Source organism: Hyalella azteca, unplaced genomic scaffold (genome assembly GCF_000764305.2).
Source record: "Hyalella azteca isolate HAZT.00-mixed unplaced genomic scaffold, Hazt_2.0.2 contig6845, whole genome shotgun sequence".
NCBI classification, from domain to species: Eukaryota; Metazoa; Arthropoda; class Malacostraca; order Amphipoda; family Hyalellidae; genus Hyalella; species Hyalella azteca.
In genome coordinates this window covers 66,991-89,187 of record NW_025936987.1, presented here as the reverse complement: position 1 = coordinate 89,187, position 22,197 = coordinate 66,991, and the positions used below count along the sequence as shown (strand labels likewise).

Here is a 22,197-nt window from a genome sequence, read left to right as displayed (position 1 = left end):
AGCGTCAGAGTGTTGCCACATTTGAGATAGAAATTCAAACATCTCATCGGTTTTAGGGACAAAAATATTTACTGGAGCCCGTATCTTAGGTATAACTGTCTCAACCATGAACTTTAATTAATTGTTGAACTTGAATTTGGCTTCATGGCTTTTCTAAACAATTTATAGGAGCACATTGCGCAAATCAATTTGCAACGATATGTGATGCTAACTTACAAAGTTTCATCGAGCTACGTTCATTATTTTGAGAGATTTACCTTGTCCACTGCATTGTGAGACCAGCTGCATATCCGGCCGTAAATTTGTCCGAGACGTCGAAAGAATGACTAAAAATATGACAAAATAATATTGAGATTCAGTAAGGCTTCGTAATTATGTGCCGCATAACCTATCACCAGTCACTTGTTTTCGAATTATATGTGTTTTCTTGCTCATACTTACTGGATCTCGGTTTCTTTTTTAAACGGTGGGAAAATTATTCGAGAGGTGAGACCAGTCACTTTCTCGCGCAGAAAGACAGCATAGAGCATGGTTGAACCAGTAGAATAGTTCAACCATGGCATAGAGAGACAGCGTCTTGAGCGTACACAGCCAATAAATGATGTATTGGTATAATGTTAGTCAGAAGTTTACTTCACATAAGGTAAAATCGACCTTATATGTCGATTTGACCTTAAGGTCAAATCGACAGCTAATTTTGAGGCACGGAATAGTGTCTATGATATACTACACAGGAAATGGGTAAAGGGAGCGCAGCCGTGCACCACCAATTTTGTGCACCAATAAGCCCTGAATCGAACGCCTTGGATCTCTCCGGATATCCACCAATCAGCCGTGCACCACTCGGCTTTGTCCTCCTCCGGCCTTGACCACCACCTGCCGTGCACCACCAGGCCGCGGATCTAATCTGACTTCCGGGCATCGTTAAATTACGTAATTTTACGTTCACCACATCTGAGGTCAGGTTTCACATAGGTTAGGTTCTGTTCCAAAATTTATCGTCCTTCGATAAGTGGCCGTTCGACCAAGGGCTGGTTCGACCCACGGCCTAGATACGGACGGCTTGAAGTGTTGAAGGCTACGTTTCGGAAGGCAGAAATCATGATGGTCCATTACATCCACGGCAGTTGTGGTCTTCGGCAGGCGACCCGTGGGTAAAACATCAGAGTGAAGTACGGAGAAATCACTGAAAGTACCCGCCAGTAAAAATCACTGAAATCACCGACAGTAAAATGCTGTTTTCGTTAGTGGTTTTAAGCGATAGTTTGCAATTTAAAAGCTAGAAATTTGTTCCAGTCCCACAAAACATGCCTATTCTATAGATATTGTGGATACGTACTTGAAGAGCTCTTATAGATTTGAGCCTAGCGTCCAACATGCAAACCAAAGTGTAATTTATTCATTAGATTGGAGATTACCATCCAAAAAAAATTTGTTCACGTCCGGCTTAAAGTTTTATCCTCTTTGGGGTATAAAGATCAGCCTGGAATATATTTTTCATAATGCTCGTACGATGCAATCAATTTCATATAGTAAGAAATTCAGCAGTACCTACGACTAATCTTTTACAGCTCATTGAATTGGTCTAACAGGTGAAGGCAGGAGCTACGATTTAAATATTAAATAACGTTTAATTCAGCTGCAAGCAAAAAACACCCATAAATAGAGCCAAATATTTCAAACAGTCGCATCATACAATATATCGCTGAAGGCTTTCGGTTTAAGTAGAAAATATTATCATCAAATTGTAGGTCTCGAATAGTCAGCTTCCAGAAGCTGGTGAATAATATAACTGGGAGATGGAGAAGAGGACCGCAGATTTTGGCTGGGATTATATATACCGCTGACATTCACGACACGATAAAATAGATGGCGTGCCCAAAAATGTTTATTGACAATTTGCCTTGAAGTCTGTGATAACACCTGGGACGGATGTTGTCTCGCTGCAGAAAAAGCGACAGTTCCCAATCGATCTAAAATACTCATTTTAATGTAATGAACTGAAGGAATTATTTAGTATGAATCAACGCTGACATCAAAATAATATTCACAAGGGATCAGTAATAAATTTCAGTCGATTACTTAAAATTACATGTCTGAAATTTCTGAAGTGTAAGCAATTTTTGGTGCTACCTTAGTCACAGAAGTACATTTAAGGTGAGCAAATCATTTCTGTGAGTCTTGATACACAAGAAGCTAAAATTAAAGCACATACACTTTTTTTCAGCCGCGTTCCTTCACGACCTGTGATCAATGTTCTTGGTCCTTACACGAGCTGATATTTTTTTTTTTTTGCCTTTTCTCCACTAAAGATTGTAGTAAGTAACAACATTAATAAAACACTTTAAAAAACTTTAAAAAAACACGTTTTTCTTGTGGACTAAAAAGTAGAAAATAAATTATTGTTCGCCCCAAAAAAACGTGTGTCGGGCAGTTTTATGAATAAAGCGAAAAGAACACAACACTTAAATTTTGGAAATTTGATGGTGAACGTACAGCCCGACCCACGTTTTTTTGGGGCGAACAACAATTTATTTTCTACTTTTTAGTCCACAAGAAAAACGTGTTTTTTAAAAGTTTTTTAAAGTATTTTATTTTCTACTTTTTAGTCCACAAGAAAAACGATTAAGACTTGATTAAGTATGACTTGACGTACGTATCGATGATACGCAGCGTCAGCGCCTGCTCGTCTATAACGTGAGCGCCCGCACGTCATACCATATATATACTATATATATATACTTTACTCAATTAAGCTAATTTAGGTCTCTAATTGCTAGTTTTTATGATTGTATCTGAAATTGTTAGGCGAAAATAGCCTGCATGCCGAATTTCAGAGCGCTAGAGCAATCAGAAGTGGGTTAATTTTCGTTGTCAATGTTAACAACAAACAAACAAACAAACAAACAAACGCGAAGCTAAACTAAGAAAAACGTTTTAAAAACTACTAAAGTAACTTCCTTTGTAAATGATACGAGTGTTAAAACTTCGTGTAGATCCAGAAATTATCATGGAACGATAATTTTAGCATTGAAATACTCTGAACATTACAGCTTAGACAATGTAAGATTTAATTAATTTAATGACATCAACGTGCTGAAATCTAAAATGACCGATGGGTCGATATATCATGTATTTCTGAACAAGCATTCATTTTTACATTGCATCGCATGCATTCCACAATAATAATTTATTTATCATGAGTTGGTCGTCTACAAAGACTCCAATTCCACGATTTTATAACGAATATCGCACGCGGTCGTTAACAATGCAACTAAATCTCATTTGCGACTGAAAGGCGACTTGTGCATACGACACCACCCATGCTGTCAGTAGTATCCAGAGGTTGGCAGTAGCGCGCTACATGTAGCGGCCGCTACATTTTCAGTAGCGGTAACGGTAGCGGCGCTACATTTAAGCAATTGTAGCGGTAGCGCCCGCTACACATTTAAGTAGCGATACGGGGGTTTGCCGCTACAGCTACATTTATAGATAAAGCTTTTAGATTTTACATAATAGTATTAAATATTATTTAAAAACCAGCATGATACATACATAATATAAATCACAGAATAAAACTGTACGAAAGATTTTGGTGTAATGTTGTCAACCTCAGCCTGTTACTAAGTGTTAACATGTTAGTTCTTACCAGAGGTGAGCAGTAGCGCGCTACATGTAGCGGCCACTACATTTTCAGTAGCGGTAGCGGCGCTACATTTAAGCGATTGTAGCGGTAGCGGCCGCTAAATTTAGAGCATGTAGCGGTAGCGGCCGCTACATTTCAAAGTAGCGCTGCCCAGCTCTGCCTATATCTAGATTTTTTCATTTAATTCTATTTTTTCGGAGGCATAATCTAGGTTTTTCTATAAATAGTCGCTGACAGCTCTGCATCAGTCAGTCATGAACATGAAACAGGAGTCTTGGCTGAAGTCATACGCAACTGAACAAAGACGCGTCCAATACGTCTAGACTCCGGCACACGCTACCAACTCGCCAGTGTCGTTAACCACTAGTAGTCAGTTATGGAAAGATAGGGTTCCAAAGGCCGGATCCCTTGTGAATCAAGTCATGAAAAATTCAAGAATCGGCAACAGGCCCTGGGCCTATTTCTTCAATGCCGACACTTCTATTCTATTCTATAAAACATTCTTAGCGCCTTATCCTGTAATCCTACCTAGTGTTTAATAATTATCACTAAGCAAGTACACGTCTCATCATTAACCCACGTGAAAAGGTTATTAGGACAACTACAGAGACCCAGACCATCAAGAAAGAACTGTATTAATTAGATGATCTGAACTGATTAATCTATCAAACCTTATAATCAGGTCGTCACTGAACCGACAACCTGATATGACTGAGCTCTAAACTAAGCGTTTTTTCCAACCATAGAAGAGGCAGAGCTTTGGTAAGATATTAACAAGTAGATAATCATCCCACGAAGGAAACAAGTCGTTTATGTAAGAAACCTGCAATAAACTTTGAAGCAACTGTACATCAAGAGGAAATTAGGAAAAACGAGTTACAATTGCTCGAGTAATTTTTCGCATATATTCCAGAAATAACATTTTCCAACATTTAAAAACAGCTATAGGTAATAAAAATAACACTTTAATTCTACAAAAGACTATTGAACATAAAAATAAAAAAAATAAAATTATATTCCTTTCTGAGAGAAGAGCATTCGTCAAAGTAGCTTCCGAGGAAACAATAGTTAATAGATTTGAGGAGAATGGCATACAGCTTGCTCTGAAAAAGCTGTCGAGTTGAGAACTGCTCGCTAAATTCGAACGTTTCAAGGCAACTAAACGAAATGACAAAAAAAGTAACTCAGTACTCACTGCAGCGAGCGACAGAGAGCGCATTTTCTCAAAATCGACGCAAACGTGAAGTCACAGACAAACGGACGGACGGACATGATGAGCACAATAGCGACAAATGAGAACATTCGCTAAAAACACAGTCAGGGAAGCCGTCTGAGTAAACACCGCTGTAGTTCCACGTGTTTAGTTGGAATATTTGATTTCCCAGAACAATCACAAATTTTGACGATAGTCATGCAGTAAATACAATTGTTTTCAGTCGACAGTCATGCAGTAAATACAAATGTTTTCAGTCGACAGTCATGCAGTAAATACAATTATTTTCAGTCGACAGTGACGAACATTCAACAATTGGTTTCGGTCGTCATGAAGCAGCATCTCAGTAGACAGTCATGGTGTGTAGACCATCCATCTCAGTAGAGGTAGACAGTCATGGTATGTAGACCATCCAGCTCAGTAGACGAGCTAGCAACTAAGGCCACTAACATTTCAGTAAACAGTAAGTATGTGTAGTCAATTAATTTCAGTAAACAGTCATGGAGTTATGCAGTATATCGCCGAGTTGTTCATGAGTTTGTTGGCGGGGTGCCAGCTTGGTGACTCTGTGTTGAGGCAACGTGCCCTCCACGAGACGCGGAACATCACTTGAGCCGAAGCCCAGCGCAGTGAGACCATCCTCGATGCCCAGGGCTTGCATGTAAGTCCTCAGCACATCAGCCAGCGCCAGCCCTGATAAATATACCATCATACAGAGTGTCCGTAAAGTCTGGACACATATAGTAACCCTAACAAAATTCGGGGACAGCCTAGAGTTCGGCCGAATAGTTGTTACACTCGGCGTAGAGTCATTCAGGGTCTGCTTGGCCATCCGATCGAAATCAGTTTCTAATCAGAATCTCCTTTCCGACTTTATAGTCGCCTAAGAGTATGAAAAGAGTCGGCCGAGCCGAGGCATACCGAGCTAGCAAGCTGCCCAGAGGCTGCCCTTCGAACCCTGAGCCGAGGCGGACATAGAGAAGCTAATTTACGTGCGGTCCGAGTTCTAGGCGGCTCCTAATTCAGGGTCACCACCAACTCAAAATTTTGATAGGGAAAGTAATCATGCAATCGAGTGATTAATCGAGTTAATGTAAATTTTGTGAAACGCATTGCGATTGGCAGGCCAAATGATGGCGCTCATATTGAATATGTTATTTGAATAAAATAAGTAGTGAAAATAAAACTTAATTTTAATTATATAGGTACCAAAAATATTCAAATTCAACTATCCTGTGTGTCCAGGCTTTATGGACATCCTGTAAAATGATGATAGAATACTATATACAAGTACCGTAATGATAATACTCGAGCATGGTAAAAATGATTTAGAACACCTAGCATTCAATGGTGAATATGCTGGAGTGTAGGCGCGTAGAATGTGTTTTACAAAGCATTATAATATAATTATAATATAATGATTCAGGGGTGCAGTGCTTGTGATGTCCATCACAATTAAGTTGTAAAAACATGCAAAGATACTGTGTTGAGATAATTGGTATCAGAATTAGAGTAAAAAAATGTTCAGAGTCCCAGAATTAAATGGTAAATACGCAGGTGTGAGGTGTCGAGATAAGGCATCAGGATAAAATATTAGATGAGCAGAGGAGTGGTGCAGACGTGCTGTAATGGACATCATAACACGACTGTGATTTCGGGAGAGTGTGGTTGAATGTTGATCTGCTGCTCAGTATTTTAAACCCCCTTTAACTAGTATGGAGGTTACATCACATTCATCAACCCTTAGAACGTGTCAATATATTAAATCTAATGTAAAACACCGACGTTGGTTAAACACATTAATTAGCCTGTCAATTCAAGTAAATTAAAGTAAAATTTTTATTTGATGCTTCTTACACACATATTTAGTTATCATCCTTCCTTTCCTGAAGTTAGAGTTAATGTTTCATACTGGATGAAAATTTTAGAATAGGACGGATTTTCTACAGATGAAAAGGATATACTGCATCCTTTTCCCGTAATAATAACAATAATAACTTTTACCTGCATCTTCGTCTTTGACGTCAGCCTTTCCTCCGAGTAGAACAGCAGCTTCTCTGTAAATGAAAATACTATTCAATTTCTATGTAAAAAACATATAAGATTATACAAAGCTTAAATGCGCTCAATGTATTTTTAGAATAAAATCTTATGATTTAAAGCTCGATCATGTAAAGGTACTCAATTGATAATTTTGATTTAGTCAAAAATGCTTCAGTTAATAGAGTAATGAGAAATAAATTGATGATTATGATGATACTTATTTTGCATAGACCCAAATTCCCCACCACTTGACCCACATTCCCCACCACTTGACCCACATTCCCCACCACTTGACCCACATTCCCCACCACTTGACCCACATTTCCCCACCACTTGACCCACTTGTGTCGGGCAGGACAGGCTGGGGCGGTGAACTGGAAGACAGCGGGTGCGGTGATGACCACTGACAGTCCGTGGGGGATCAGCGGGTGAGATGAACTTTAACATCAAAATATAATAGCGTGTAAATAAAAAATAAGCGCAAAAATAGAAATAAAATGCATAAAAAAACAATAAATGCGCATAAAAAATTAAAAACGTGCAAAAAATTTAAGAAGCACAAAAAATATCAAACACGGGAAAAAATAAAAAACTTGACAAAATGTAATGTCCTGAATAAATTTAAAGACGTGAAAAACATGTAAATACACAAGAAATTATACACACTATCTAAAGCATGATTATATGAAAGACCGTATACGTATTTTAATACATATGATATGATATGATGTATATGATATTATGTATATGATATTACATATGAATTGAAAAGAACAGATAATATTTACCAGGAGATAAAAGTAGTGGGGGCCGCTATCCTAATGTATGCACGCATGAAATGAATGAATTTATGAATGTATATAAGTATACAAAAAACAATCATGGGTAATACAAGGCAAGGGATTGCGATCCGCTGCAAACAGAGGATGAATCAACATTTAATTTAGAACTGCAAATTTAGCTCAAATAAAGTGAAGTGATTATGTCCAAGTATTCAAAACTACTTAAATTAAATTTCTCAATTAAATAAAATTCAACAAATGTTTCGAATAACATAATTATCACGACGAGGAAAGCTTATAGGGCTTTTAAACTGAAAATTACGTAGTTTATGTAGGAAATCTTTTAAAAATATTCTGTCGTCAAAAGCACAATTGTACCTACACTCCGTGCGATTATGACTTCATAAAATTATGCAGTCAGATTATACTCTGATAAGGATTAAAAAAAGTGCCTAAGGCTGTCACAGTTAAGGTTTACTTGTTTTAACGATCCGCCTAAACTTTTCAGTAAAGGAAATCTTATATACGTATGTTTGAAGGTGACCAAAGATGTAAATTCTTAAAGGAAGTCTCACTTGTACAGCTCAGGCTTATATGTTTTAACATTGCCAGCGATGGCATAGGAGAGGCCGTGGCATAGGTGCACGCCAGCGTTGCCGAAGCCGATGCCCGCCACAGCGCTTGCCAGGTGCATGTGAGAGCGCGCCTCTACGTCTTCTGGGTCCTCCACTGACCTGCAAAAGCTCTCATTAATGTCTAATAAATTACACATGCACAGTTCCTTGTCCTCCACTGACCTGTAAATATCTAATTAATGTCTAATAAATTACACATGCACAGTTCTTTGTCCTCCACTGACCTGTAAATATCTAATTAATGTCTAATAAATTATACATGCACAGTTCTTTGTCCTCCACTGACCTGTAGATATCTAATTAATGTCTAATTAATTATACATTTCTTTGTCCTCCACTGACCTGTAAATATCCCTTTAATGTTTAAGAAATTATGCATATACTGTTCTTGGTTCTCTAATGACCTGCAAAATATTCCATTAATCTCGAACAAATTGAGTATATTTATTTCGGGATCCTGTATTGACCTGCAAAAGCTCTCATCGCGTACTCAGCAGCACCTGATGAAGTATTTACTGATAATGTACATGCTACAGCTTCAAGAGTATTGAACATTTGGCAAGTTGACAGCACCTGATGAAGTATTTACTGATGGTTTTGAGAGCATCTCTGGCCCAGACATCAGATATAGGGTTGGAGCCCTGGTAGGCGGGCCGTAGCTGCGGATGAGGCGGACGAGGCTGACGTTCCGTATATGGCAGGGCAGTGTATGACTCCAGTGCATGGCACAACACGTCAAATCTGTTCAAAAATGTATGTTTTTAGGACCAACATATAAGTGATGACAAGATAACGTCATAACAACCAAAATATAAGTGATGACAAGATAACGCCATTACGACCAAAATATAAGAAATGACAAGATAATGTCATTACGACCAAAATATAAGAAATGACAAGATATGTCATTACGACCAAAATATAAGAAATGACAAGATAATGTCAATACGACCAACATATAAGTGATGACAAGATAAAAAGGTGTGTAAAGGGTATGTGGGGTGAGTCTGGTCCATGCCATGCATTAAGCGGTGTCATACCCACTGTACACTGCGACAGTGCGGGGCATGTAAAGGGTATGTGGAGTGAGTCTGGTCCATGCCATGCATTAAGCGGTGTCATACCCACTGTACGTTGCGACAGTGCGGGGCATGGACAACGTATGCAAGGGGTCCACGAGACCAAGCAGAGGTCGCAGGGCACGGTGGGCTATGCCAGTCTTGGCACTCAGCGGTATGTGGTCAAATATGGCAACGCCTGTCGTCTCACTGCCTGTGCCGGCTGTTGTAGGAACTGCAAAACTATTGAACATAAACATCTTTGTTTCAGCCTTAGTTGGCAGTGACAAGGAATAATTGCTATGCATTACCAACCAATATTATTGCTTCATCAAAAATCTACATGCAAAGAAAATAGCCAGAAAATTCACCATTTATTGAAAAGGAAAATGCAATTATGCTTCAATGTGAATTTATTGCTAATTTTTGTACCTGTGTTTTAGGTTTTGAGTTGATAATGGAGCTGGTATCCAAAAGTTTTCCTTTTTGATAAATGGTGAATTTCTGGCTATTTTTTTACATATAAATTTTGATAAACTTGCGATTTAAGCAGTCAAGAGATTTTAATACTTATTTTATTAGTTCATTAAACATGGGTGAAACTTCTGGACAGAAAATCAGCTTCATTTATGGTAATGTATCTCCTAATTTCTATGGTAATAACTTGAATTAATTATAAACTAGTTAATGTACAGAATAACAAATCGAATTAAACATCGAACACTTAACAGAATTTATGAGGAACATTTTAGTTGTCACTGGTAAAAAAAAGTTCCAATGCAAAACCACATTAAAAGTTTGCTGTTTAATGACAATAAAAATATATTATAAATCCACGAAACTAACTGAAAAGTGCAAGCACTTGCAGTGCACAAAAACTAAATGAATTTGATATAAATCAAAACTATTTGCTCACCAGCAATAAGAGGGGCCAATTTGACTGTGACTGGCTTGCCTTTGCCAATGGGTGCATTGACATAGTCAAGGAATTCTGCATCTCTGTCAGCAGCGTACAAGTTTGCTGCCTTGCAAGTGTCCATCACTGAGCCCCCACCAACAGCCACAAACGCGTCATAATTGCCAGCACGAGCAAATGAAATTGCGGCCTCAAAACTATGGAGAAAAATTTTGATGATTGACTTTTATATTTGGCATCAGAAGGTTAAGTTAGTATTTTAACAATTGAAATTATAATTCTAATAAAATTCTGATCCAAACAACCATGAATAAAATTGCGGCCTCAAAACTACGGAGAAAAAAAAAACTTTGTAACTGACTATTATATTCACCATCAAAAAGGTTAAGTTAGTATTTAGCAATTGTAATTAATCTTAATCAAATTCTGATCCAAACAACCATAAATTAAATTGCGATTTTAAAACTACGACAAAAAACTTGGTGATTGACTTTTATATTCGCCATCAAAGGGTTAAGTTGGTATTTTAGCAATTGAAATTAATCTTAATCAAATTCTGATACAAACAACCATAACTATTCAGTAGACAACAATAAATGGTTGAGAGGATGAGAATATGAAACAGAGGCCATACTTTCAAAACATGCTAAGTGAGCTTAACTACTTATGCTCTATTTTCTTGTCTATGATTGGTGGATTCTGCTTGAAAGGCCGTCAATGATTGGCTGATGAACTTACGATCTCTTAACTTTTTTGTAAGTATGGGCCCAGATCTCTCACCTTTCATTGGTCGGCTCTACTCTGACATCATCAAACACGCTGAAGTTGATCTTGCGGCTGGTGAGGCTGTCAACAACTTTGGTCATGGGGGGCAGATTTGCTATGTTTTTATCAGTCATGACCAAGACATTTTTTGCACCAAGAGACTCCACATCCATGCCCAATTCTGCAGTGACTCCAGGACCATATCGAATGTTAGAGCAAGCCATCTGCAGTCAAATTAAAATGTTTAGTGAAATTCAAGCCAGATCATTCAATTCAAACCAGATTCCATCCATCACAGGCCATGGGCCTATTTCTTCAATGCTGACACTTCTATTCTATTCTATCATCATGACACTTAAAGCAAATATGAAAAATTGAATCTTTCAACATAGTTTCCAGCATTGTAATGAGTGATCCACAGAGGTAGGATGCAAATATTTTTGACATTTTGCTTTAAATTTGCATAAATTGCACATAAAATGAGAGCAGTTGCAAGAGCAGTAAACATTGAGGATCAAAGTTCTTGCAAAGAGAAGGAGGTACAGATCAAGATTGACATGGGGCTTTTGTTTCCTTAACCCTTTGTGACCTGACAGAATTTAATAAAATCTCAATTATTATCCTGAACTGAGAAAATATGATCAATTCTGCAATATATAAACTTGCATATATTCTTTAAAATTTGGCCTATTGGGAATCAAAATTTTTGTCAATTGATTTGTCCAAGGTATTCTGTATAATTTAATAATAATTAAATATAGTAACTAACTTTCATTTTATGAACTACTGGCATCAATCAAAGGATATAGCTGTTTGTCTGCCTTATAAGAACAGAATGCATGTTAATTGTTCCTATACTTTCCTATATACTATAACAATATACTTTCACATGAATCTTGTGTCATTTATGACATGTGGGACAGAGTGATTTCAGGTCCAAAAAGTTCAAGTGATGATTGTTAGTCTGTTAGACATGGCAACTTTATCACAGACACAATCCAGGGGATGCAGGCTTCTTGTTCAAAGCATAAATTTTAAGAAGCATAAATGGTAAAGTGATGGTAAAGGGTTAAAGATATAGGTAAGTACGGTACTAACTAAAATAAACCTTGCAGCCCAGGAAAAAATTTGTAAAAGTTCTGATTATTTTGCATCACTTGCAAGAAAAGATTTTCTATGCTTATAGATCAATTAGAAAACAGCAACTCGATCATAGACTCCTGCGTTTGGTATTTTTTTATCCGAGACGAGACGAGACAACAGGCTCTGTCCCGGTTCGCAATAAAAACCGGGACAATTTTCAGCCCTACGTAGGAATTCCGGTACGATACCGAGACGAGACGAGACATCCCGGTTAAAATAGGTACCTTAAAATTTCCTGGAATTTATAGCCATTTTAACGAGACATAGCGAAACGAATCAATTATTGATGTGGTGTAAGCTTTGGCTTACCATCATACATTTATACAGAGCTGGGCAGCGCTACTTTGAAATGTAGCGGCCGCTACCGCTACATGCTCCAAATGTAGCGGGCGCTACCGCTACAATTGCTTAAATGTAGCGCCGCTACCGCTACTGAAAATGTAGCGTGCTACTGCCCACCTCTGGTAACAACTAACATGTTGACACTGGTAACAGGCTGAGGTTGACAACATTACACGAAAATCTTTCGTACAGTTTTGTTCTCTAATTTATGTTATGTATGTATCATGCTGGTTTTAAAAAAATATTCAATACTATTAAGTAAAATCTAAAAGCTTTATCTATAAATGTAGCGGTAGCGGTAAAACCTCGTATCGCTACTTAAATATGTAGCGGGTGCTACCGCTAGAATTGCTTACATGTAGCGCGCTACTGCCTACCTTTGCATTTATATAATAACTTGAGACGTATCCTTTTACTATTCTGATTGGAGCTCGGCAATTGAAATGATTCTTGCTACGAATACATGCTGTGGTTTAATATGGTACTTAATCTTGACAGGCAAATAAAAATGGAATAACACGTTTTTTCAAAAATTGTGTTCTATGATGGTTTGGAGAAGACCATACTAGCTGTAGCTGGTGACATCGGCTGACTGGACAGACTTTGATTTGCTTCCAGCTCAATCACAGAAATCGATTTTGCCTTAAGCAATCTCCTTCAACAAAAAGTTTGGAAAGAAATATCAAAAACATTTTAAAATACAACAAAATTTACGTTGGAAAAAATATAATAGTTTGATCTTTGAAAAAGAACTTGAAAAATCCATGTGTATCCCTTCTGAGTAACGTTCAACAAGCCCAAGTGTTTGATAACAATTCAGGAAACTGCGCAATTGTGAAGATTTCCTGGAGGCGTAGCACAAAATTTTACCAAAGGCAGAGATAATCTAATACTAGCTTTAGTATTATTAGGAATATCTTACCAGGACTCCACTCCACTGTCTACAAATTGGCCGACTAATCTAGACACTGCGTCCCTACTCCCTATGCGCTCCACGGCGCCTGAACTCGTTCCGAACGCGTAATAAACTCGACTCATATTCGTACGGTTCCCATAAGTGCCTTCGAAGCCTTAGTTAAGACTTAAGAGTAACATTTTTGACTCAATACTCAGCCATGCATACATTGATAGGTTTGCGGTGTTTGGTCGGACCACTAATTAACTGCCATGTCAGTTAGTCAGACAAATTTGGCTAAATCTGCAATTAACTTAATTTAACTGGTAACTAACTATGGCCATTTTAGCAATAAAGGGCAAACTTGTCATTCTTCAACCCATGTTTTTGAAATGATTCGTATCGTAATCGAAAAACTTGTTTTGTCTTAAATAATTAAGACAAATCTCGTCTTGTCTTGTTACAGTGGGGGGAAATAAATATTTGTACACTTGAAAAATCGTATTTTAATGTATGTAAGTACACAAACTTAACAGGAAAAGTGATTTAAATTATGTATAGAGACGCATAGTATTTCACCCGAAAAGTGAACATGTTGCATTGTTTTTTGTTGCATTGAGATTTTATTTCTTTTGATAGTATTTTTGAATACTATGCGTCTCTATACATAATTTAAATCACTTTTCCTGTTAAGTTTGTGTACTTACATACATTAAAATACGATTTTTCAAGAGTATGAATATTTATTTCCCCCCAACTGTATGTCTTGTTTCAAATCTGTCTGTCTCGTCCTGGTTCATAATTTACCAAGACACAAGTTTTAAAGTCCGGGACAGAAGTCTTGTCTCGGTTCATACGTTTATTCCGGGACAAGTTTTACCCTCTGTCCCATTATTTTTTTCCCGGAATTTTCTCATCTCGTTACGTCTGTCCCGGTTTATTTCGAGAAAATCATTTCGAGACGCAGGAGTCTACTTGATCGATTCACCTTTAGTCAGTGAAAATAATTCTTATAAAACTTTAATTATTCAAAATAGATTCAAACCCCTTCCAGAAGGAAGTGGTCAAGTCCTATTGTTACAAATTTTCATTAAATGTTCCTATTATCAAAAACGATGGGTCCATAAAAAATATATAACATTTAAATAGAAAAAATTCAGAATTTATACCTCAAATGCATATTCTTTATCTTCCTTGGAGGTGGTCGAGTGCGGATGCCCAACCAGCATCCCACTTGAATGAGCAGGACATTGACATCTGAAAAAGTAAGTCATGAATAAAAACAGCATTCAATATTAAGCCTGGCACATTCAAATTACAATTCAGACCAAAATGTAAGCACATAGAACAACAAAAAAGACAAACATCAAACACTGGTCTTAGAACTTACGAAGAAGCAGATAACGTGCGCAGCAGTGTAAGAACTTTCAAACGTCCAGCCATTTTGTACAACACTAATGTCTCTAAAAAAATCTTAGTACAAAATATATTGCTGTTTCACAAACTTTACATTAAATAGTTCAATTGGTGATTCTCCTTAGATTTGAGAAAACTGAAAGGAAACAAATGCATTTATTACAAATAAGTTCTTAACAGCTTGAAAATGTAAGGAGAATAAAGCTTAGTTCGAGGCAAATGTAAATACTTGAAATTTTAAATGCAATTGAAATTTAGAATGCTTTTTTGAGAGGTTGAGTGTGTGTGATGTAGGCTAAAGGACATTCAGCATGACTGAAATCTTACAGCTACAAATTTGGTATTTTTTGTTTAACTTTAAAATCTGAGGAATCTAGAACATTTTAGCCCACTACAATGAAAAATTTCATAGTTTGGTCATGTATTAATAAATTGACTGCTTGAAAAAAAGGGAATCACTCATTTCATTGACATCAATGTGCTGGCAAGATGCAGGAGACCTTATCATCTGCTCCACAATATTTTATTCCAATTCTCCACTGTTAGGTCTTAGGGGCACTCCTAACCTCCAAGCTACAAAGGCCCAGTACGGCCAATATAATATTGGCTCTTGTCACTCACAAAAATAACACCAGAAGAAATGGAACACAATATCAATCCAAGTGAATGATCTAAAAAAAATGATGAAATATGGTATTTACATTGAAATGGAATACATGTATGATGGTGAGGGGTTTGTTAGGTTAATGGATGGGACATAAACAGAAATGAAAATGGATGAAAAATTAATAATTACATTGTAAGAACCCTGAAGCTATAAAGTAACTTTGTGATCAGTAAAGCATGGTGATGATGTGTTCTGTTATAATATGTTGTGGTAAAATGTGTTGAGTAATAATAATAATAGTGGTTTCAGCGTTTATTAGGCCATAGGCCTGTCGCCGATTCTTAACATTGCAGAACATCCACAGCTTGTTGCGGTCTCGAACTCGCAACTCACTGATTCAAATTCTGCTGTGCCTAACTGCCTTCCCTCCTTGCCGATTCTGACCAGAAACTGGTGCACAGAGATGGGATTAAACCTGCACCTCTCTGCGTCAATCTTGGTACTCTGAACTTTAACCACTGGGCCACCCTGTGTTATAGTAAATAGGAATCATTTTCATTGCGACGTGTTGTGTTATAATGTGATATCAGGTTATGTTGTGTTATAATGTGTCATGTTATTATGTGTTATGGTGTTATGTTGTGTGTTATGCCACATTGATTGTAAAGGGTATGGGTCAGTGTTCATCATCAGGCATCAGTCACATTGATCGTGAAGCGCATGCATCAGTGTTGATCATTGGGCATTGACCACATAGATTATAAAGTGAGTGTGTTTGTGTCAGTCATCAGTCATCGGCCACATCAGTCATAAAGAGCATGCATCAGCATTGATTAACGGGAATGGGCCAAATCAATCGTCAAGCACGTGCATCTGTGTCGGTCATCGGGAATTGGCCAAATCGATTGTAAAGCGCGTGTTCCTGTGTCGGTCATCAAACATCGGCCACATTGATGATTTGATCATAAAGCGCATGCATCTGTGTCAATCATTGGGCATCGGTCAGAGTTGCACTTTCATTTTTTTAGCAAGAATACTGGCAACTTACTTCCCTGGTGTACTGGCATACATTCCAAAATAAACCTCTGGTGCACAAGTGCACATGCTGCACCTTCCAGACCATGGACAGTCAATTTTGACAACCTTGCCCTCAAGTTGCTGCAAACCTTGTGTCCACCATCCATTTAGACAATGCATTAATGTCTTTTAGGCAGAATAATGGCATCCTTGACCCATGTTGTGCCTATGTGCCATACTTTACAGACAGGCAATTACTAATTATGTGAGAATGTACATGGATGATGATTGATGAATGCTTCATATATTATTTCAGCCTAAATTAGACACAATTATTGCGTTGTAATTCTAAATTAGCAATAAAAATTTATATACAAGTCCAGGCTGTCCAGCCACTTAAAGCCAATATTCAACACAAACTTTGCCACTTCTCCCAAAATCTTATGAACGTAATTTGACACTTGACAAGTAGATAGGTATATAATAGATTATTAACCATATTCAAATACGATTAAGATCAGGAGGACAAGCAAATCAACCAATACTCAAACTCTGCAACTGTAAAGTCTGTACCTAGGATAGTAATTACTAAGCATGTATTATATAGTCTAAACTCTAAGTCCATGACTGGTGACTGCATGCTCCATCATCCGTCGGTTTGGTATGCCACACACCGTACGGCCATATTAGGCCGTAGCAACGTACTTAGGGTAGGGTAGAGTGTAGTTATCCTACTCCTACTCCACTGTGCAGAGAGTGGATGAATATTGCAAGATCACCGACAACGCTTCAGTAGCAAAATTTACGCCTTTGGAAGATCTTGCCAACACATTTAGATTGAAATTTTTGCATTTAATATATTTGTCAGTCTTTGGCCAACTAGGGTAAATGCGGTATATTCCAACATTGTGGGTTATTCCGACACTTCTCGATTTTTTTCCTTTATATTATGCTTTTCCTTAGTTCCCCACTTTCATTGTTGGTTGAAATAGTGATGTGACTGATGTCATACTCTTGCGCGCCATACTATTGCCAAAACACTAGATCCGGGCCGTCTGGCAGGAAAATGTTGAGATCCAAAGAGAGACAGTGCGCATCACCCAGCAAGAACATCGAAAAATGTCAAAGTTGATAGTTGACCTTGCTCTACCAAATAGTGATAAACTGTTTGTGTAGAAAAAATAATATGGTCTGAGACTTTTAAATAAGTCTGTGAATATATTAGGAATCCTTCAAGTATACTTGTATTTGCTGATTTCAAGTCGTAAATAAATTAATAGATGATTAAGTTAAGAGACGGTTATAGACATATAAAAACTAATTCCAATACAGCTTGGAATTAGACACACACAGCTCATTCCAAGCTGTGTGCAAAAATTAAAATTTTCTTAAAAGCTTAATAGCTTTTAATTAAAAGCCTAAACGAGTAGTGTTAAATATTCAATAGTGTTTTAATTCCAAGCTGTGTCGTATTCCAATACAGCTCACACAACAATCGGAATTTAAACACAAGAGTGTTGGAATTACGAATTAGTAGAGTTTGTCTCACAAAATGCCGAATTTAGTCACACACAGTGCCGCACTGTGTTGGAATATATGGATTTGGTAGGTTTGCATTCTAAAGGCTTTCAAGTAAATATGGCAACATTTTGTGAGGTTTCATTGTTGCTGGCGCGTAGTGCAGTGTTAGGAGAGTGACGTAAAGCAAACAGAACTTGAGTTGCGCGTACGATGATATTTTTATAGCCATTCATTTTTTGCTACGTCCTCAAAGTGTCGGAATATACCGCATTTACCCTATTTAGAAAAAAGTAAGGTTTCCGGTACGTTGGATGGATCAGGATGCAGTGAAGCTTGTCCAGAAATCAGTTCCGAAGAGTTCCCGTCAAAATATCCTATGCAAATGTAAACAACAAGTTAACAATCATAGTGGCAGAGCAGAGAGTTTTTTAGACTCTTCCTCAAGTTCATTTCTGAGTCCTATAAGTATACCAGTAGAGAGTAGAGTATCTTGGATACCAGAATTATCATACATAAGAAATCTGTTAAAATCTTGAGTAAATGAGGAAATTAAAAATGAACTGATTCTAAAAAATCACTGGTTTGCCACTATAACAATTGCGTAGTTGCGGTCACATTAGAGCCGTCAGACTGCATTTTTACATGTTCAGTTGACACTTGCTGTACAATTGGACTGTTTTTAGGGTAAAATTAGTTATTTGGGGTAACACATGCAAGTGACCTTGTAAATAAGTTTGTGGCTTTTAAATAGTTTTTTATTACTCAGCGTAAATGGCTTTTCATTAAAAATTACCAAGCAGCGCATCTTGAAAATGGTTGGCGATGCTTTGGGCTTAAAAACCCATATATTGGCTACGCTGCTTGCTGCTTCCACCCTCTCCCTCTGCACCCTGACTGAGGCTGGCTCCTAGTGGACAATATAATTGAATTTGATGTCAAATAGCTATGTTCTAACCCACTGTGCAGAGAGTGGATGAATATTGCAAGATCTTTGGCGACGCTTCAGTAGCCAAATTTTTGCCTTCAGAAGATCTTGCCGACACATTTAGATTGAAATTCTTGCATTTAATATATTTCTCAGTCTTCGGCCAACTATTTAGAAAAAAAGTAAGGTTTCTGGTACGTTGGATGGATTACGATGCAGCAAAGCTTGTCCGGAAATCAGTTACGATGAGTTCCCGCAAAAAATGTAAACAACGTTTTTTCGATTGCGTAGTTTCGGTCACATTAGAGCGGTCAGACTGCTTTATTACATGTTCAGTTGACACTTGCTGTACAATCGGACTGTTTTTAGGGTAAAATTAGTTATTTGGGGTAACATGTGCATGCAACCTTGTAAATAAGTTTGTGGCTTTTAAATAGTTTTTTATTACTCAGCGTAAATGGCTTTTCATTAAAAATTACCGGGCGACGCATCTTTAAAATGGCCAGCGACGCTTTGGGCCATAGTGGCAAAGCAGAGTTTTTTAGACTCTGCCTCAAGTTCATTTTTGAGTCCCATAAGTAGACCAGTAAAGTATCCTGGATACCAGCCTTATCATACATAAGAGATTGGTTTAAATCTTAGGTAAATGAGGAAGTTAAAAATGAACTGATTCTAAAAAATCTCTGGTTTGTCACTATGCTTTGGGCTTAAAAATCCATATATTGGCGACGCTGCATCCACCCTCGGCATAGTGGGTTCTAACTATAAACTAGTACCTACTACATAGGCTAGGCTATGGCCTAAGCGGAGGCTAAGCGCCAAAGCCTAAGCCATAGTGACAAAGCAGAGAATTTTTTAGACTCTCCCTCAAGTTCATTTTTGAGTTCTATAAGTAGACCAGTAAAGTATCATGGATACCAGCATTATCATACTTAAGAAATTGGTTTAAATCTTGAGTAAATGGAGAAATTAAAAATGAACTGATTCTAAAAAATCTCTGGTTTGCCACTATGGCCTAAGCGCTAAGCAGCCTAAGCCCTAAGGCACATGCCCATGGCTTTAATGATGGCTATGGGGTCATTGGGGTGCTAATGCCAGCTATGGTTTGAACCTACATCCTACAAATTACAATACATTTAACATTCTCATCAAATCAATGCTAAAATACAGCCAAACACATGACATTACAATTAAATCAAGATGAAAGATGGCGGATGCTGGCCGCTGGAGCAGGTGCAAATACTGCAAAGTATTTCTCCAGATTCCAGAAGTAAAACTGGGCTACAGGCCATGGGCATGGGCCTATTTCTTCAACGCCGACACTTCTATTGAAGAAAGCACCTCGTTAGCAATGGTGGTAAAATTGTATTTTGTTTTGAATTAGTTAGGCAGTGTTTTTACTAAACATGTTAAATTTTTTGCATAATACCAGAATCCTTAAAAAAATTATAACTACTCTAAATTTAACCTAAAACGAAATTAAACACGTAGAAATTGAGCGTGATGAGCTTACATTCTTGATCGAACCTCTCCACACTCACAGAGTCACAGTCAGCTGTCTCGCTCTCGCACATAAGTGCCGGACTGCCGGAGTGTTGCCAGGTTTTTTCTTAGTGAGAATACCAGATTGCCTAGCTCAAAATACCAGAAATTCTATCGTTCATAAACAGACTAATACCTCCAAATTTATTAAAACTATTCGTCAGAAACGTTGGTTAGAAAAAAATTATCTTATGTACTGTGCAGTTATCTGGCTTGACGATAATTAGCCAAATTGAACACGTTATATTTTTTCCCCTCTGTTTGGTACAATTTGACACTTTTCTTTCCCTGTGTTTGATTAAATTGACACTTTTTCCTTTTTTATCAGTGTCATTGTGGCACTTTTTGCTCTTCGCTCAACATGAGCAAGCCACGGTAACAGGTCATTTTCATTTTGCTTATTTTCGTACATGCTTGCATATTGCATTAATCTAACATTTCGTGTGTGATCACTTATTGCGGTTGAGCAGATAGCTTTTGGTCCGAATAACGGACTCCAGTACCTTAGTTAAAATATTATTTCGTTGCTTGTTTTTCACATAGGTGACTTGTGAAAACACTTGCATCACGAATGCTTTGGAGACAGGTCAAAGTAGACAAGTGATGCAGTAGGCAGCCTGTTCCCTGAATGGATCATAATTGTCAAGATCAGTGAAATATTGAATGGCACCCCAGAATTCAAGTGGCACTCCAATAAGTGGCACTCTAGAATTTAAAACCACCAAACAAAAATGGTGGAGCAGTGGAGCTTGCGTCGCAGAGATCGGTTCGACAACCTCACTCGTCCTATGCCATATTATCAGTTCATCACTGAACAGTAATCAATCGAGGATCATCACTCTCATGCTCATATTGCACTAAGCACTTTTGTTAAATGTTAACAATTAAATTGGGGTCATTTTATCAAGTGGTAAACTTGCGGTTCCAAAAATGGCGGGAAACCTCTAGTCGTGCCACTCTGATGGTAATCTTAGTCTCGGACAAAAACGCGGCCTCTCTCACGGCCGGTCTCGCGGCCGTGATTCCAAATTCAGTGAGCGTGGAATATCTCGCAAAATACTGAACGTAGCTCGATGAAACTTGGTACACATAATCACTAGAGCCTAACGGTGATGTTTAGCTCGTGACAATTTTTCAAAATTCGCCTTCATTCCTGAGTTATATGAATATACGTGGTGAAAATTGCAGTGAGCGTGACATTTCTTCTAAAGTACTGTACAGATTTGAATTAAATTTTGAATATAAATTTCTCAATACCCGACGGTGATGTTTAGCTCATGATATTTTTTTCACTTTTGCCTTCGTTCGCGAGTATTTTTCACTTTTGTCTCATTCGTGATTTTAACAGCGATATGTGTTGAAATTCACAGTGAGCGTACGATTTCTTCTAAAATACTAAACAAATTCGAACGAAACTTCGTATATTGATACCTTACCTCTCAACGGTGATGTTTAGCTCGGGACAATTTTTTCGAATTGGCCTTCGTTCGTGAGTTATATGGCAATACAGAGAAAACTGCTTACATTTAAACAGCTAAACGTGCATAAATTCGCAGTGAGCGCGAAATTTCTTCGAAAATACTGAACAGATTTAATTCAAATCTGTACAGTACTTTAGAAGAAATGTCACGCTCACTGCAATTTTCACCACGTATATTCATATAACTCAGGAATGAAGGCGAATTTTGAAAAATTGTCACGAGCTAAACATCACCGTTAGGCTCTAGTGAT

The 22,197-nt window shown here is 37.7% G+C and overlaps 1 protein-coding gene across 2 annotated transcripts; it reads right to left on the bottom strand.

Moving 5' to 3' along the window:
• Positions 1-4,882: 4,882 nt before the first annotated feature.
• LOC108677773 (probable hydroxyacid-oxoacid transhydrogenase, mitochondrial) lies at positions 4,883-20,494 on the bottom strand. Of its 2 annotated transcripts, none has more exons than XM_018166052.2 (10): positions 20,438-20,494; positions 14,608-14,695; positions 11,074-11,282; positions 10,294-10,490; positions 9,444-9,612; positions 8,893-9,060; positions 8,260-8,418; positions 7,245-7,340; positions 6,864-6,916; positions 4,883-5,552 (listed from the first exon to the last, which is right to left on the bottom strand). In XM_018166052.2, the coding sequence occupies exons 2-10, from the start codon at positions 14,665-14,667 to the stop codon at positions 5,347-5,349; spliced, it is 1,317 nt and encodes a 438-aa protein (XP_018021541.1). In that variant the 5' UTR covers positions 14,668-14,695; positions 20,438-20,494; the 3' UTR covers positions 4,883-5,346. The 2 variants fall into 2 exon arrangements, with proteins under 2 accessions (XP_018021541.1, XP_018021540.1); XM_018166051.2 differs by lacking the exon at positions 20,438-20,494 and adding an exon at positions 14,829-15,223.
• Positions 20,495-22,197: the final 1,703 nt, after the last annotated feature.